Consider the following 14,476-nt stretch of genomic DNA (forward strand, 5'->3'; position numbering starts at 1 on the left):
TTTTTTTTTTTTTTAGTATTTTAGTCTCTCTAAGGGTGGAACTATACAAGGTCATGCAAAGAAGACTGTAAATTGGTGTCAAGTGTGGTAACAATCATCTACTTATCTGCAGTGGTGGAAGTCCTGCTGTAGACTGAACAGAGCAGGCAATAGTGAAAAGGAAAACCAAACCCAAGCCTCTTGCCTTCACATTGCTAGACAAGCATGAAAATGCGAAGGTTTCTCACTTTTTCTCTACCTCCCMGAGCTCTTTTTTCAAAACGGTCTTTCACTTCAGCCTAGAATATGTCAGAGTGCCTTCAGCCCAGGTTCTCTCTGACTTGCCCCCAGCTGAAACTCATGCACTGCAATRACCGATAGGAGAATGCGCTGGAGGCCCTGTACTCACACCAAGGTCTGCCCAGCCAAGTATCTCTCTATGACAATTCCAAAGGCGTTACCTATAGGAAAATGGCAAGAGTTTTCACACTTTCCTCATCTTGTCTGCAGCCATTTGCAAAACAGGGACTTCCAGAACCAGGAGGAAGTTTGTTGGTGAATAACAATTTCCCTCCCTGTGCCTCCCCTTAAGCTCTCACTAAATGTGTTGAATCTTCAGTGTCTGGCTGTGAGGACTTCAACAGWGCAACGATGTGAAGAGGCAATTCCCTTAATTTTGTTTCTAAACCTGTGCCCTGGTGTTTTCATTTGATGTTCCTTGGCTCTTTTGCTGGGAGAGACAGCAAATTAGTCTCCCTGTGCCACTCATGAGAGATCTCACACAAAGAGAAAAAAATATTCTGTCAAATCTTAAGTCTTCCTTTCTTCAGATCAAATAATCTTACTCTTGCTACCACTCTTGTATCAAAAGATGAAAGAATTGTTTGTCACCCAAAATATTCATCTGCCAGGTAAGCAGTTACAAGAGATTAGTGTGATGTATTCCAGCACCTCTGTTCTGGTAAAGCATAAAGATGACAGGGCAAAGGCTGGTATCACCCATCCACTTTTTTCAGAGCCAGTTCTTTCTAGGCAGAGACACAAGACAGCAATTGCACTCTGCCAAACCCACTGCAACTTGGAGATCTTGTTAGGAAACATGCCAGGACCAGCGCTGCCTCCTAGTTGGAGGTGGATATTGGCAGGAAGTTCAATGGAGGGTAACCAGAAGGAATGCTGGAAATATGCAGCTCCTTCTTGGACTCTAGAAGCAAAGTATTCACCAGCATTTAGGCTTTATCCACCAGGAAACTGGGACTAATGCTTACATTAGTGCCTTGGTAAGGATGGACCCCATCTCCTGAACCCATACACCGTGATGACTTCACAGATTTCCTCCACTGGTTCCTAGAAGTTCCTCAGAAATGTGTAATTCATCACAGCTTAACTGGAACAGTTCTGCATCTTTCTTTTGTAAGTGATTGGTGCTCCTCTGTGCCAGGCATGGTATGAAGTCAGGATACAGTCCCTTTCCTGGAATGCYCCTGGTGCCTGGCTGAGCACCAGCTGTCTCAGACTTGAAGAGTAGTTAGCAGTAGTTAGCATCTCTGTTTTTATGCTGGAGATTAAAAATGTGTTAGGTCTACTGCTAAATTATGAGATGAGGACTTGCATGCATTGGCTTTTGGAAGTAACTTGAACCACAGCTTAGGTTTGTTATGTAATGTTACGTTAAATTATTAGAAATAAGTGGATGCTGAGAAATTGTGGGATTTGACCAGAGTGGGCAAGTTTCAGGGATACTAACTCAGTATTGATTAGCCCATCTCTGTACTTGAACAACAAACTGTTAGTACAAGATGTGAGTGGAGCAACTGTATTTAGAAACATGTTTCCAGGGAAACATTAGTTTCCCTGGAAGACAACCCTGAGACATGAAATTTTATGTGACTCTTGGGACAAATGTTAAGTTTGAAGACATTTTTCCACCTTGCTTTTTATAGCAAGTACATTCTGCTCCAAATTCATTCGCTTCAAACCTATATGGTAAAACCTATTTTAACTGTGGAGTTCAGTATCTCAGTGGATTTCATTAAGAAAAGGGCCCACACAAGCTGCATWTTAAAGATCCATCTCTTGCATAGCAACTCAAATGAAATCAGCGCTTTCTAAGCATATCCTGGTATATCATGCAAAGTGTGATTGAAAAGAGCAAACCTTGAGCTTCTTGTGTGACATCACCCAAATCGATCAAATGTAACTTGTTTGTAAAATCAGTATAGCGATAATTTCTTTTGTTTGACTCTGAAATTGCATGGATCAATTTTATAAGCTTCTAAAAATCCAGAGGAAAAGCGTCAGTTTATACCACAAAGTTTTTCATTTGACTGGCAATTCATTCTGAAACCAGTTGTCTTCATCTCTGAACCCTTAGAAGCTTCCTTACCCAGAAGTTCTCCAGAAGACTGTTGTCTCCGAGTGAGCAAAGTTTATGTTCTTTATACCAAGGAGAGYGCTGTTGAAATTATAAATACTATGAACTTGTCTAAGTAATTCTTGTCATTATTTTGTAAATTTTAAACTACTCATAAACTCAAAAGTTTTTACTTCTCTGCATGTTGCTATATAATTGTACTTCTATACTGCTGTATAATTGTAATCCTGTACCTGATTGTGTCTTTTAATTTTTTTTTTTATGGAGAGAGTGCTCTGAAAGTATGTAAGTGGAAGGATTTATATAATTAAGCTTTAAAATCCTATGTTCAGTGGCTGCAGAAGTAAATAAATTGGTTATTGTCTTTCCAGCAGAGACATATGAGCCAATACTGGCATTTTTAAAAGTCAACAGTTAYCTCCATTTTTAATTCTCTGGCAAAGTAGGAGAGGCAGACGAGATTTGTCTTGGGAATTTGAATGGCCCTTTCTTCTCATCTGTTAATGTCAAAATGTCTTTGTTTGCTTACATGTGTGAGGTTTAATGCAGCCATCCTACAAAAACAGCTATAAAATTAAACCTTTTCTGTGTTGAAAGAACAGAGTAACTGTTATTTATTGTTTTGTTTGTAAGAAAATGATCTACAGATTAAATCTGTTTGTTTTAGCAGACAAATAAAAAGCTAAATCCTGATGCCTATCTTGAGCTGTGGGTGCTGTCAAGGAAGAGCTTCTGTGGGACTCAGCTGTGCCCAGAACACTGCAGGATGTGAGATGAGTGAGGGATGAAGGCTCTGCAGACCTTAAAGAGGTGTGAAGCATGTTGTGGTGTCATAGCATCAAATCCTGATTAAATTATGTGCTTAGGGATTTCTGACAAGCTTTTTGTACTTATTTGCCACCCAGGTGTTTCATCTGGCATGGAATCATAAGTAATTATATTGCTGCACTTGGTCCATACTTGCTTCCTTTGCTTTTTATCAACTGCTGATCTCCAGCAGAGTAGCAAAGCCCTCTTCTGACAATGTGTCTTCACTTAGATACTTCCTACCTACTCTGCACACACCACAGAATGTGAAAATGAAGAATGTGCCTATTATTGGTGTTGCTGCTGCTGACCATTTGAAAACAAACAAAAAGTAAAATTACTGGTCTGTGGGCCAGACGCAGCTGTAGGCAGCAGTGTGAGCTGACAGGCAGTAATGCAACATGGAGTGAAGTTATTTTTCAATCAAGTAAGCCTTTGCTGTACTAATCCACTGAAATTGCAAAGGCTGTTTTCAGTAAACTCGTCRCTTTATTAAATGGGAGCCAAAGCCAAAGGAAATCCACTTAAGATAGAAAAGTTAARCAATGTAATGCTGCAGCTGTAGAAATAAATTGAAATAGAGAAAGTATATTTTCAAAGCCAATCTTGCAGCTAAATTGCAGCCATAATTATTAATGGAAAAAATAAACTTGAAAAGTAACCATGAAAAGTCTCTGTGAAGTTTCACTAAAAAAAATTCTCATAGTGACTTTTCTGGTGACTTTATTCTGAATGTCATGTTAGTGGCAAGGGAAGAATGGCCTGCTGATGAAGTTCAGTTGTAACATTTTCTCCTCCATTACTTCCAATATCAGTAACTTCCAGGGTTAGTAGGTAAAAGGTGTTTCTGCCTTTACAACTTCACTGCACTGAGGGCAATCTTTATACAAGCGCAAACAAAACTAGAACAAGAGATGCACAGTATTGTATCAAGTCCTGTTAGCATTCCTCGGTTGGCTGTGCAAATRATGCTACTGATCAGCAGTTGTGGTATTGTTGGATGGATGTATCATGAAAGTCATCAAAATAAGAATTCCTTATTTTCTAAACATTAAGGCCTGACTTGGCAGTCAGTGTTGTGGGTTCAATTTCAAGTTGGCTTCAAAGTGTGAATTATTCCACTGTTGCAGAAGAGAAACACAGAGCATGAAAATTTGCCCAAGGTCTGAAAGGAATTCCCACAGCCAGTTAAGATTTTGAGCCTTCTCTTTGCCCTACATTACATAGGATTTTTTGATAGAGGTCATACTGCGGGGTCCATGACCTTCCTAGCAATATTTTGTAGCAGAGTCTAAATGCTGTTTTGCATTCTATTTTYTTAATGATACCTCAGTTCCAGAGTAGCATCTTTTGCTTAAAGACCTGGTGTTTTCCTGTTGCCATGCAAGAGGCTGCAGTCAGGCAGTTGTGTTCCTGATCTTTTTTTTTCTCTATGAAGATTTCATTGTGTCTCTAATCTTGAGGGGAACTGACTGTATGATCAGTCATGACTAATCATGTTTTAGTCATGATTACTCAACTCTCTAGTTTGACTTTGCTTGTGCTATGGGTGTTGCAAGTGCTCTGGTGATGCTCATCGCCAGGTACACTTCAAGGCTGCCAGAGTCCTTGGAATACTCAATAATGTCTTTCCGTGATCTAAAAATGACACGCATTGGGGATTTGTGAGCTTGGGCTCTCAAAATCCATGAGTCATATCTCATGTCTGAAATGTTTTGTTTGCCTTAAATCAGTTCATACAGCTCTAAAGAGTAGAAACTCCTCATAAGAGTTAAGMTTCTCAACTTAAAACCAGGCTCTCCAAACTAAGCAGGTGCTGGTTGGTACGAGCAAGGCGAGGCATTGATTGCTGCACAGGACCTTGACCATCTGCAGAAGCTTCTCAGCTGAAAACACCATGAAAAGGCAGAATGRCTCTGTCCTGGCTCTAACACAGCTCTGTGAGATACCTGAGCTTTGTATAACAGCTTCTTATACAAGTCATATACAAAGGGTCCTAAAACAGCTTTGAAGTCTTCTAGGGCTGAGCACAGACAGGGCCTGAGTGAGAAGACTTTGTCATCATGTCACCCCCAGTGTAATGCTCATGCTTGTTACTAGCTCACCTGATCTGAGAGTTGATGACAAGGTCTTAAGACAGCAGAGTGTGTGCAGTGCAGCCTTCCTTATGCTTTTAGTGTCTTTGTTTATTTTATTTTACTGTATTGTCCAGCTCGGTTGCCTTAAGGAGCTGGAGTGTGTAGTCCTGACAGCAGCAGTGTCCTCACTGCCCTCTTCTGTTGTTCATCCATGCATGTCACACCTATGGATGAAGAAAAACAGAGGCTAACATACTGAATTTTTCCTGTTGGAGAGCATGCACCTTCCAGCTCTGAAGGTAACTGGAGGCCTAAAGAAGGTGGTGGTATCCCCATTAACCATATCCAGCACATACCAGCATTCCTCTGGGCTGAAATTGGCAGGTGTGCCTGTCASAGAACGGGAAAAGAGGCAGAACAGAAGCTGACTGATTAGAGCTCTTCTGACTCCCACAGCAGCAGGAATGCTGTCAGCCCTCATGCTCTGCATTATTCCCACTGCACAACATTMCTGATTTGATGTGGCAAAAAACGTGATGGATAAAAAAATGTGAGGAATATGCACTAACCAGAATCCTTTTGTTAGGGCTTGGGGTGGGAGATGCAAGGCAGTGCAAGATGCAGAGCAGGAGTGAGCTCATGTGATAGTGTTTGTACATGTAAGTGCTCTGGGGTCAAGGGCTGCTYTATACAGTAGGCCAGCTCTGCTGCCAAAACACGGGGTCACACCCTCCCTGTGCTGGTCCTCCCTCTCTGCCCAAAATGCCTTTATTCCTATGACATATGGAGGTCTGCCTTCCTCTGGAATATCACATTAACTTCTGAGTACAAGCAAATATAGCAAATAAATGGCTTATGTCCCATTTACAAGTGTATCTCTTAAACACATCTCGGAAGGGATTGTTATGCATGTCGGGCACAGTTCAAAGCAACAAAATACATGCTCTTCCCACAAGCTCTTTTTTTTTAGATTTAAAACTTGCCTTTTGGAAAGATGTGATGATGCTGTATGAGCCATGTGGAGTGTATTAAAGGGAGGGTTTGTTGCTTGCATGATAATTGGTCCCTGAAGTTCTTGCTGCTCCCATTTGCTTCTTTGTAACAGAAACTCACTTCTATGTCTTATCCCCAAGGATGGAAAAGTCTGATAGGAGAATGACAGAGCTCATTAGGTTGAAGGTACAGTGAAAACACAGAGTATAGTTATGTAGTAACAGGGTTTTTGTTTGAAAGGAGCTTTTCTTGCTATAGGTAATACTGTRCATGAGGAATGCCTCTCATAAATTTTGTTTCTGGAAATGTCCATAAACAACACAAATACTCGGCACTTAAATCCATTTACGTGTGCCATTTCTTCTGAGTGGATGTTCCATGTTGGCTACGAAGGACTAAGTGTGAATTTTCGTGGTTCCTGCCATGTTCTCATTTGAAATTTGGAAAAGAGTTGCAAAAAATAGAGAGGTATAGAGGTGTTGGTTGTCCTGGAGGCTACAGATTAACTATTTTACTGTTGGATCCTCAGAACAAGAGAGCAGCTACATGCATTGCTGTTCCTTGAGTTTCCATCCCAGCAGATTTGTTGAATCCTGCCTTCAGGCACTTAGGTAAAAATAAGGAACTCCATTAAAAGCATCAGTCAGTCAGTCACTTGAGGACTGCATTCCCACATTCTGGGAAACTCAGGAGGAACTGGGATTCTGAGTGTTACTGCAGGCCTTGATCCAAGCCCAGTCCAAGATACTGTCTGACACCTTGTAGTGTTGGTTAATTGGTAAGTTGTGCCAATACTGTTTCTAAACTATCTTCATACATTCTAACTTGGTCTTAAAGCCTGCGGGAGCAAAAGGAAGACGGTTGCTGAGTTCGGAAAAATAAATTCTCTGCCTAATTTTGGTGGCTAGATAGCATCACCCACAATAATGCCTGGGACTGGCAGCTCACAGTCACCTGTGCTACCTAAAGCAGTGCCCACCAAGGTGCAGAGGGACCAGTCTTTCTGCTGTGCTACCCACAAAGCCTGTGTTAGTGCTACAGGGGCCAGTCTTGGGGTCGTGTGGGGGAGACTGCGTGATTGTCTTTGCTCAGTCAGAAGTTTGAACATTCACTTTGAACACTCAGAAGTTTGCCATCCTTTGTCTGCCCGTAATTTCTGTGGCTGCCACTCTTTCCTAGAAAAGCAGGCATAACTCTCTTGAAGCCTCCTAGAATACCTAGAATGCCTCCCAACCGGTCATTTKAGTCAAATGGCAGCTCCTCAGGACTATGTACTGGTCACTGCTAGGCTCTTCTTATAAAATACATCTTAAAATGGATCTCTAYCGTGGTTCAGCTTTTAATCCATTTTAATCTAACTCTGGCAGCCTATACTCTGCCTTCATCCATTTTTGAGCAGTGGTTGCCTTGAGCTGCAATACAGCMCCTTATACCATGTAGTTTCTACCTCTTAGGTTGTTTTTGGTTTTGTTTTCCTCCRTGTCCCTCCAAGAAGGGTCTTGTACCCTCAACTTCAGATCACGTGTCTGGTCCACAATGAACAAAGCATCTACTTATTCCTCCAAAGCCACAAGATTTTTCTCTAGTTAATATTAATCCCTGTAAATCTCTTCAATCTTTTGCTCTTAGAGTTGCATGTATTTCTGCATGTTTCTAATATTCACCTGATTACCATGCTACTCATTCTGATTCTTCTGTGCTGCTTATTGGCTTTGATAAGAGACATTAAAGGGATGGCTGAGTATGAGAGAGACAGAAGGCTGTGTGACTCTGGATTCTGCATATTTCTCACTAGGGAGACCCATCCCAGGCCACTCTGTTCCTTGAGCACACCAGTAGGTTTTGGTGGTCCCTCCACTGGGTTACTCTTTATGGCTTTTATTATTTTTTTGCAGTACTGCACACATATAATAAAGTTTTACTTCTGAGCCTCTTCTAGTGCTGCAGTGTCTAGAAGGTTTTGTAAGTATTCCATGGTTTGGATAATGTACTGGCTGGGTAACCTTGAGTTGTCTGGGACAGTGTGGGAAGCAGAAAAAAGAAATCCACGGRCACCCCAACAAGCAATTCTTTGTGATTTCAGGGCTTCTGCAAAGTAGTTCTGTGACACACTCATGGTTGCCTTTCCKTATCTGATTTTAGTAAATGAAACTACTGTCTTCTAGGTTTCCCACAGCTAAAGGGAAATTCAAAAGGTAATACACCTCTGGCAGTTGTCTTCTCAACCTTTCTGTACTGTCCTGTGGCATTTTAAAGATCCTGGCTAATAATAGCAAGAGTTCAAATAYTGTGTTAAAGATTGACTTATCTAAAGAGGCTCAGGAAACTGCCTGGGACTCTTCTGTGGAAAGGGGATGTGTTGCCGGTCCCCTGCACCTGCATTTTCTTCATTCTACTTGCAAATTCAGTTATAATGGTTTCAAATGCATAAAAATACAGTTAACCACCAACCTATTAACATTRACTGGCAAATATAGGGAACAGTTCGACTCTAGGCACGTGCTAGTTCTTATCTCATTCTAAATGTCAAGAAATAACCCTGACACATAGTGTGGGTTTTGTTTGGCTTCTTTGCTCATCTCAAATTACTCAAGCTTTAGCACTGTTGTCAGATCTGATGTATAGCAGAGTATCTTCCTGCATTTCAGATTTTGATGTCTCAACAAAGTTAACCAGCCAAAAAAAAGGATTTTTTTCCCTCTCTAGAAATGAAAAAGAAGTGAAGAATAAGGAAGGCTTCACAGTTTAAGCTTTCTAGGTTTGTCATAGCAAATAAAGGTAAATGCAAAGTGGAGATGGAAGGGACTGGGCTCTGTGACTAGCCCTTACTTGCTGGATGTAGAATGGTTTCTGGAAAATGTATTTTTCATTTGAGATGCCTCAGGATGAGACTGGAGATCYTGCCAGGGATCACTTACAAGGGATACATAGATGCCGGTGCAGATGCTGATATGGCTATGGGGCATTCTTTTTCTTGTGGGAGGAAATGGTCTGTGCTATTAAAACCATGTCAATGTGAACTTAATTGAGGAGCCATTTCTCTGACTGATAAGAAGATTGGGCTAACTGGTACCTGGCTGAATGTGGCAACTATGATTTTGTTTGTTAGAAGGGCGCTCCTGATTCTATTTTTGAGCAAGTGAAGAGAATCAGACCTTATATCCTGAAGTAGGTAGAAAAAGTGCAAGAGGTTGAGACTGAAGTTAAGCATTTGTGCTTTAGAGCAGAGTTCAGTACGCCAGCAGTGACAGGGWTGGGATATTTTACCTGCTGCAGAGCTGGGGACCTCAGCACCTCTGAGAAACATCAGCCATCCCAGGAGGTGGATTGTTTGGAGAAACCAGTACTGATGCAGCAAACAGCACTGGGGCACCACAAACTGTGGGCAAGGAACAACTATTGAACCATAAAGTTATTGGTTCTTGTTGCATTTCTCCTAATGGCAATTGCTGGTAATAGCAAATCCTGCTTCTTTTCATATATAGAAGGAKGTATTGTGATCCTTGAACAGTGTGTCATAAGCCACAAGAGGTGCTCTGCACAGTCTGAAAACCCCTTGCTGGGTCAACACTTAAGTCACTTGTTAGATCCATTTCATACCCACTGAATTTAACCTAATTAATACTTTATTTGGGACCAGCAATCCTCACAGTAAACACTGATGTCTATTTCATTGAGTGTTCAGATAGAATTATATTTCTCTTTTTTAACCTTGTCAGATTTTGTTTCATAACATTCTTGGCATGTAAATGAGAATTTTTGTTAATCTGTTCAAAAACATTTTCCATGTATATAAAGAGTCATGAGAACAAAGATGTTTGCTTTGTGATTGAAGGGTACATGGAGGGGAATCTTTACCATCTGCCACTACTAAATTAGTYTCCAAGGGGAAATATAAATCCCTCTCATTGGAAGCTATTTTGATCAACTCTAATAGTAATATTTTATGTAGGATTTCTCTTCCAAAGCCCAATAGAATTTACAAGTAAATTCATCTAATTCTTTGGTARGAGAAACATCTGTCTCAGACATTATGAGGATTGAAACACTAAGAGTTTTTTAGAAATCTCATATTCATCCTGTAATATTTGTCTGGTGCATGTAATCTTAATATACCAATTGCAGCAGTAAATATTGTGTTATAACCAGACACTGAACTCCAAAAAGAAACCTGTTTAGCTGCAGCTAATGAAAATGTAAGGCTTGGGATTTTATGATGTTTGTGTTCTGCAACACCAACCTGAGTTTTAAAGAATTTTGAACCAATAAGRCATGGGCTCTCCAACTTTGATGGAATGAAAAAGCCTCAAGCTTTCAACACCTGCCATAGAAATTTAATAAGGACCCTAATAAATGGGTCAGTTTCAACAAACGATTAACTTAACAACTTCATCTGGAAGGYTTAGAGGCCCTGTTCATAAGAAGTAACTTGAGAGCAGTCTCATGTTATATAGAGTAGTTAATGTTTCCTTTAGAAAACCAGAGTTTTTAAGATTTAATATTTCATGTGCTTCAGATTACATCAAATTGGCATATGCTACACAACAAAGCCTTCAAACCCTGTATAGATCAAACAGAAAATTTATATTAATCTTCTTAGCTGTTTGGGGATTTCTTAAGCACAAGAAAAATACAGAATTCATAGGAATTCATAAGCTTATAAAATTAATTTTGTGTGCAATTTGGCTAAAATTATTCCTTACATTTTGATTATGCCTTTAAAATTCACACTCGTACAAATATGGAGGTTTTTATGTGCAAATACTGAGTACTCACGGAGCAGTGTTGCTAGACTGCACCATATATATGAGAGGAATGTTGTGAGCAATTTTTTTCATCCTCTTTTGAAAACATATAATAGAGATTATGTCTCTGAGCATTTTTAGTTCAATGTGTTGAATGTAACTCTGTTGAGATGAAACAAAAGTACAAAATATAATTGCACTTTCCCCTGCCCTACTTTACACATTTCATCTTAAGCTCTCCAGTTCTTCTKCTGTCAGTTGCTACTTCCTCCCCCCAGTCTCCCTTGTTCACCCCCTTTTTACTTTTGTTACAGCACACCTTTATTCATCCTTCCTGCGCCAGATGTGCTGTTTGCATGTGCTCTGTCCTTGGGCTGTGTACCTGAACTTTGTCCCACGTATTGTGTTTGAATGGTGGAAGGTCTCCTGGATGAGGATCTGTGCTTCCTTAGGGTTGTCAGTACCCAGGATCTATCATCACTGTTCTRGAGCCTGACCATGTACTGTAACTAGTGGCATGGTCTTTATTTGCCTGCAGGACATCATTTGCATCTATCATCATCTCAAATGAGCAATTTACATAAAATCCATTTTCTAAGAGGTGAGTCTGGCGTCCTTTGTGAACACTGTTTGCAGAGAAGAGTACACAGATTTGTTAGTAGGATGCCGAGTAATCAGAAATACCTAGGCTGAGTCACAGTGCAGGGACACCATGAGGCCCAGTTTAAAATCCAGTTCTCATTTTATTTATTTATTTATTTATTTATTTATTTATTTATTTATTTATTTATTTTATTTATTCTCGTATTTATTTGGCCTGGAGTTCAAAAGTGAATTGTTCAATGTGTGTTCATTAGACACTGATTGATTGCATAAGTGTGTGAATGGGGGCTTGTGGATGAGGAAGGCAGAAGGAGATGAATTTGTATTTCCCAAGACTTTGGATGTCTGAACCTAGTTCCACTTTGGGATTAGGCTGTAGTATTTAATTATCATATGTTTTCCCATATATTTTTATTGTGTAATAAGAAGTGTAATTTTCTCCAGATCAAAGACTTTAGCAAATGCTGGGATGCCTCCAGAGCCATGCACATTATGAACTGGTCCTGTGGTAGCCACTGGGTACTTATGAAGTGAATATGTGGCGATTATCCTGACAAGTTATTGCCTCTGAAGTGAAGGGTGTTTAAAGCATCCTCTGTCACAGGTGGCCAGCACCATTGTTTTCATCTTGAAAACTTGCCTCTTGTTAATAGCAAGTGTATCTTGTTTCTATAGAAGTGGAGCGTGTGGTAGAAACAGGGAAGCTGGGTTTTGTGCTTATTATAAAACTGGAACTTGGCAAGTTGTCCAGAAGGTAAGTTGTAAGTGGATCTACAAACCAGTTTGGCCTGTTTGTGAAAGTTTTAAYGTCATTTGATGATGATATCTTAGATGAAATGCTAATAGGTTTGGAAGCAAATTTAAGTGACCTTCTGCTTTGCTTTGGGAGTAATATCCATACATGCAAATCAAGCCGTTTCCTGAATCTATGTAATTACACACTGACAAGTGTTCTACTCAAATCATCTTCCACATTTCATACTTCCTTGAAGTGCCCAGCCCCATGGTGGTGTGCCTCAGAGGATTATTCATAACTGGTTCTACAACAAGAGAATAAATAGTGTTTAAAAGCAAATCAATATTTGCTATCTCCAATTTTCTGTTGAACGTAGAGGCTCTTAGGGATTGGCTTCCGGTAGGTGACGCAAAGAGCAGTGACCTTTGAGGAGATTTGAGAGCAGGAGAAATGGCATTTGTAATGCCTGAAGAATTTCTAGTCTGATGGGGAAGGAAATAGTGCTACACAGCTGAACTCCTTTGTGCATTAGCAGCTTAACCTTGAATTTTGCCCAATTTTTGAACTAGCTTAGTTTTGCTCTTTGAGGCATTAGTTGCCTTGGCCACAAGATTTTACAAAGCAGTATATCTTTGTGAATATTGGACACTGACTAGGTGCAGTTACTGGGGATGAGACAAATTCTGCCAAATTCTGTTGTCCTCTAGGACATGGTTGTGGGGCAGAGAACGGTGTGGTTTATACATCATCCTAACAGTACACCTTTTTCTTCTTCAGTGGTTTCTTTCCCTCCAAATTATTGCAGCTAATGCCTGTCAGTGCCTTACCCCTTCACTTGGATACAAATACTGTGCCTCTTACACCCTCCTGTGAAAGCATGTTGTAGTTGGGCTTATTGGAAGAGTGTGGAAGACCCAGCTTCTGACTGGCGGTCAGAATTTCTCTCTGTAATTTTTCTCCTACGTCAAGGTCTTAGCTGAGCTAAATCAAAAAGGCAGTTCCTAACTTTTTACTACCTTCCAGCATTACATCTTTCAATTCAAMCCTCACAGCAGGCATCCTTTTTTTCCAGTATAGGATTTTGTGTGCAGGCCAGCCATATGGTGGGCGTAATTATTATTTTATAATAGTGTTATTGCTCTCTAGCTGCCCAGTAAACACAGTGCAGTTTTAGTAAACTAGATACGTAAGCATAGGAACTTTGGACTTGAATGATTTTCTTCACTATTATATAATAGTAGGTGTGAAGAGGGAAAAAAAGATTTGATTTAATTTATAGAAACTGTATAAAGTTTATAGAGTCTCTACAATAGTTTTAAACGAAAAGATTGTGGAGAAAAGAGGCTGTGCTGAAACTGGGAGGTCCACAAAGCTGGAACAGAATAGCAGTTAAMGGCACACATCAGTAAATACCTGTTCTCTCTGCCATCAAGCATATGGACTGCATTAGGGGTTTGTCTGCCTTAGGGATTTTATAAACACATTTCCTCCCCTTTCCTTCTCTACTCGTGATTGTTGCTTTAGAATTTTACAGAACCAAATGTGCTCATTTTCGTATCATCACTCTTCCTGGAAAGAGGCTTTTTGCCATAGAGACGTGCACAGATTGATCTCAGAAACCTGTCTATATATGCAAGTCCTTTCCTGAATGTGCTGCATTTTTTTTTTTTTGTGTGTTTAGTGTGTGAGTTTTCCCGAAGCAGTAATACCAGCTTGGCTCACCCATCCTTTGAGGCATATGTGCAGCTCCTAATTTGCATCATGGCAGAATTTCTGCAGCAAAATTAGGAGCCAGTGTGTGCTCAGTTTTGTGGATGATCTGTAAATAAACACAGCTCTCTTTTGCATCCTTATTTACACTGAAAGTGAAGGTTGCTGAAGAGACTGATGAAAAATATGACAAGAAACCAAACCTCTGAGGATACCAGAAAGCATATTTGCTTCTGTGAATCTTTCTGTGTTTCCTTTTTAATTTTGGTAGACACTGGAAGCCTGTGTATCCAGCCTGTTTGATAAGGTCTCCTTTTTCCTTCCCGAAGCCTGCACTGGTGCCCATCCAAGCGTTCCTGAGCATTTCAGACAAATTTAATAGGTGGCCCTGTTACCTACTGCTAGCTCCTCTGCCTGCTGTGCCTTGCCCTTTGCACCAACACCTGTATTT

The 14,476-nt window shown here is 40.3% G+C and overlaps 1 protein-coding gene across 3 annotated transcripts in view; it reads left to right on the top strand.

Moving 5' to 3' along the window:
• CLMN (calmin) overlaps window positions 1-14,476 on the top strand; it is a 68,870-nt gene that overhangs the window by 33,675 nt on the left and 20,719 nt on the right. Inside the window, exon 1 of one of the 3 annotated variants that reach the window (XM_057382990.1) lies at window positions 11,529-11,577. The exons of the other annotated variants lie outside the window; for them this stretch is intronic. Coding sequence (XP_057238973.1) covers window positions 11,544-11,577 — 34 coding nt within the window. The 5' untranslated portion in view covers window positions 11,529-11,543. Of the gene's footprint in view, window positions 1-11,528; window positions 11,578-14,476 lie in introns of those variants that run through there. 3 annotated transcript variants of the gene reach the window in all.

This window comes from Malurus melanocephalus, unplaced genomic scaffold, assembly GCF_030028575.1.
Source record: "Malurus melanocephalus ecotype Western Australia unplaced genomic scaffold, MMel_1.1 scaffold_597, whole genome shotgun sequence".
NCBI lineage: Eukaryota > Metazoa > Chordata > Aves > Passeriformes > Maluridae > Malurus > Malurus melanocephalus.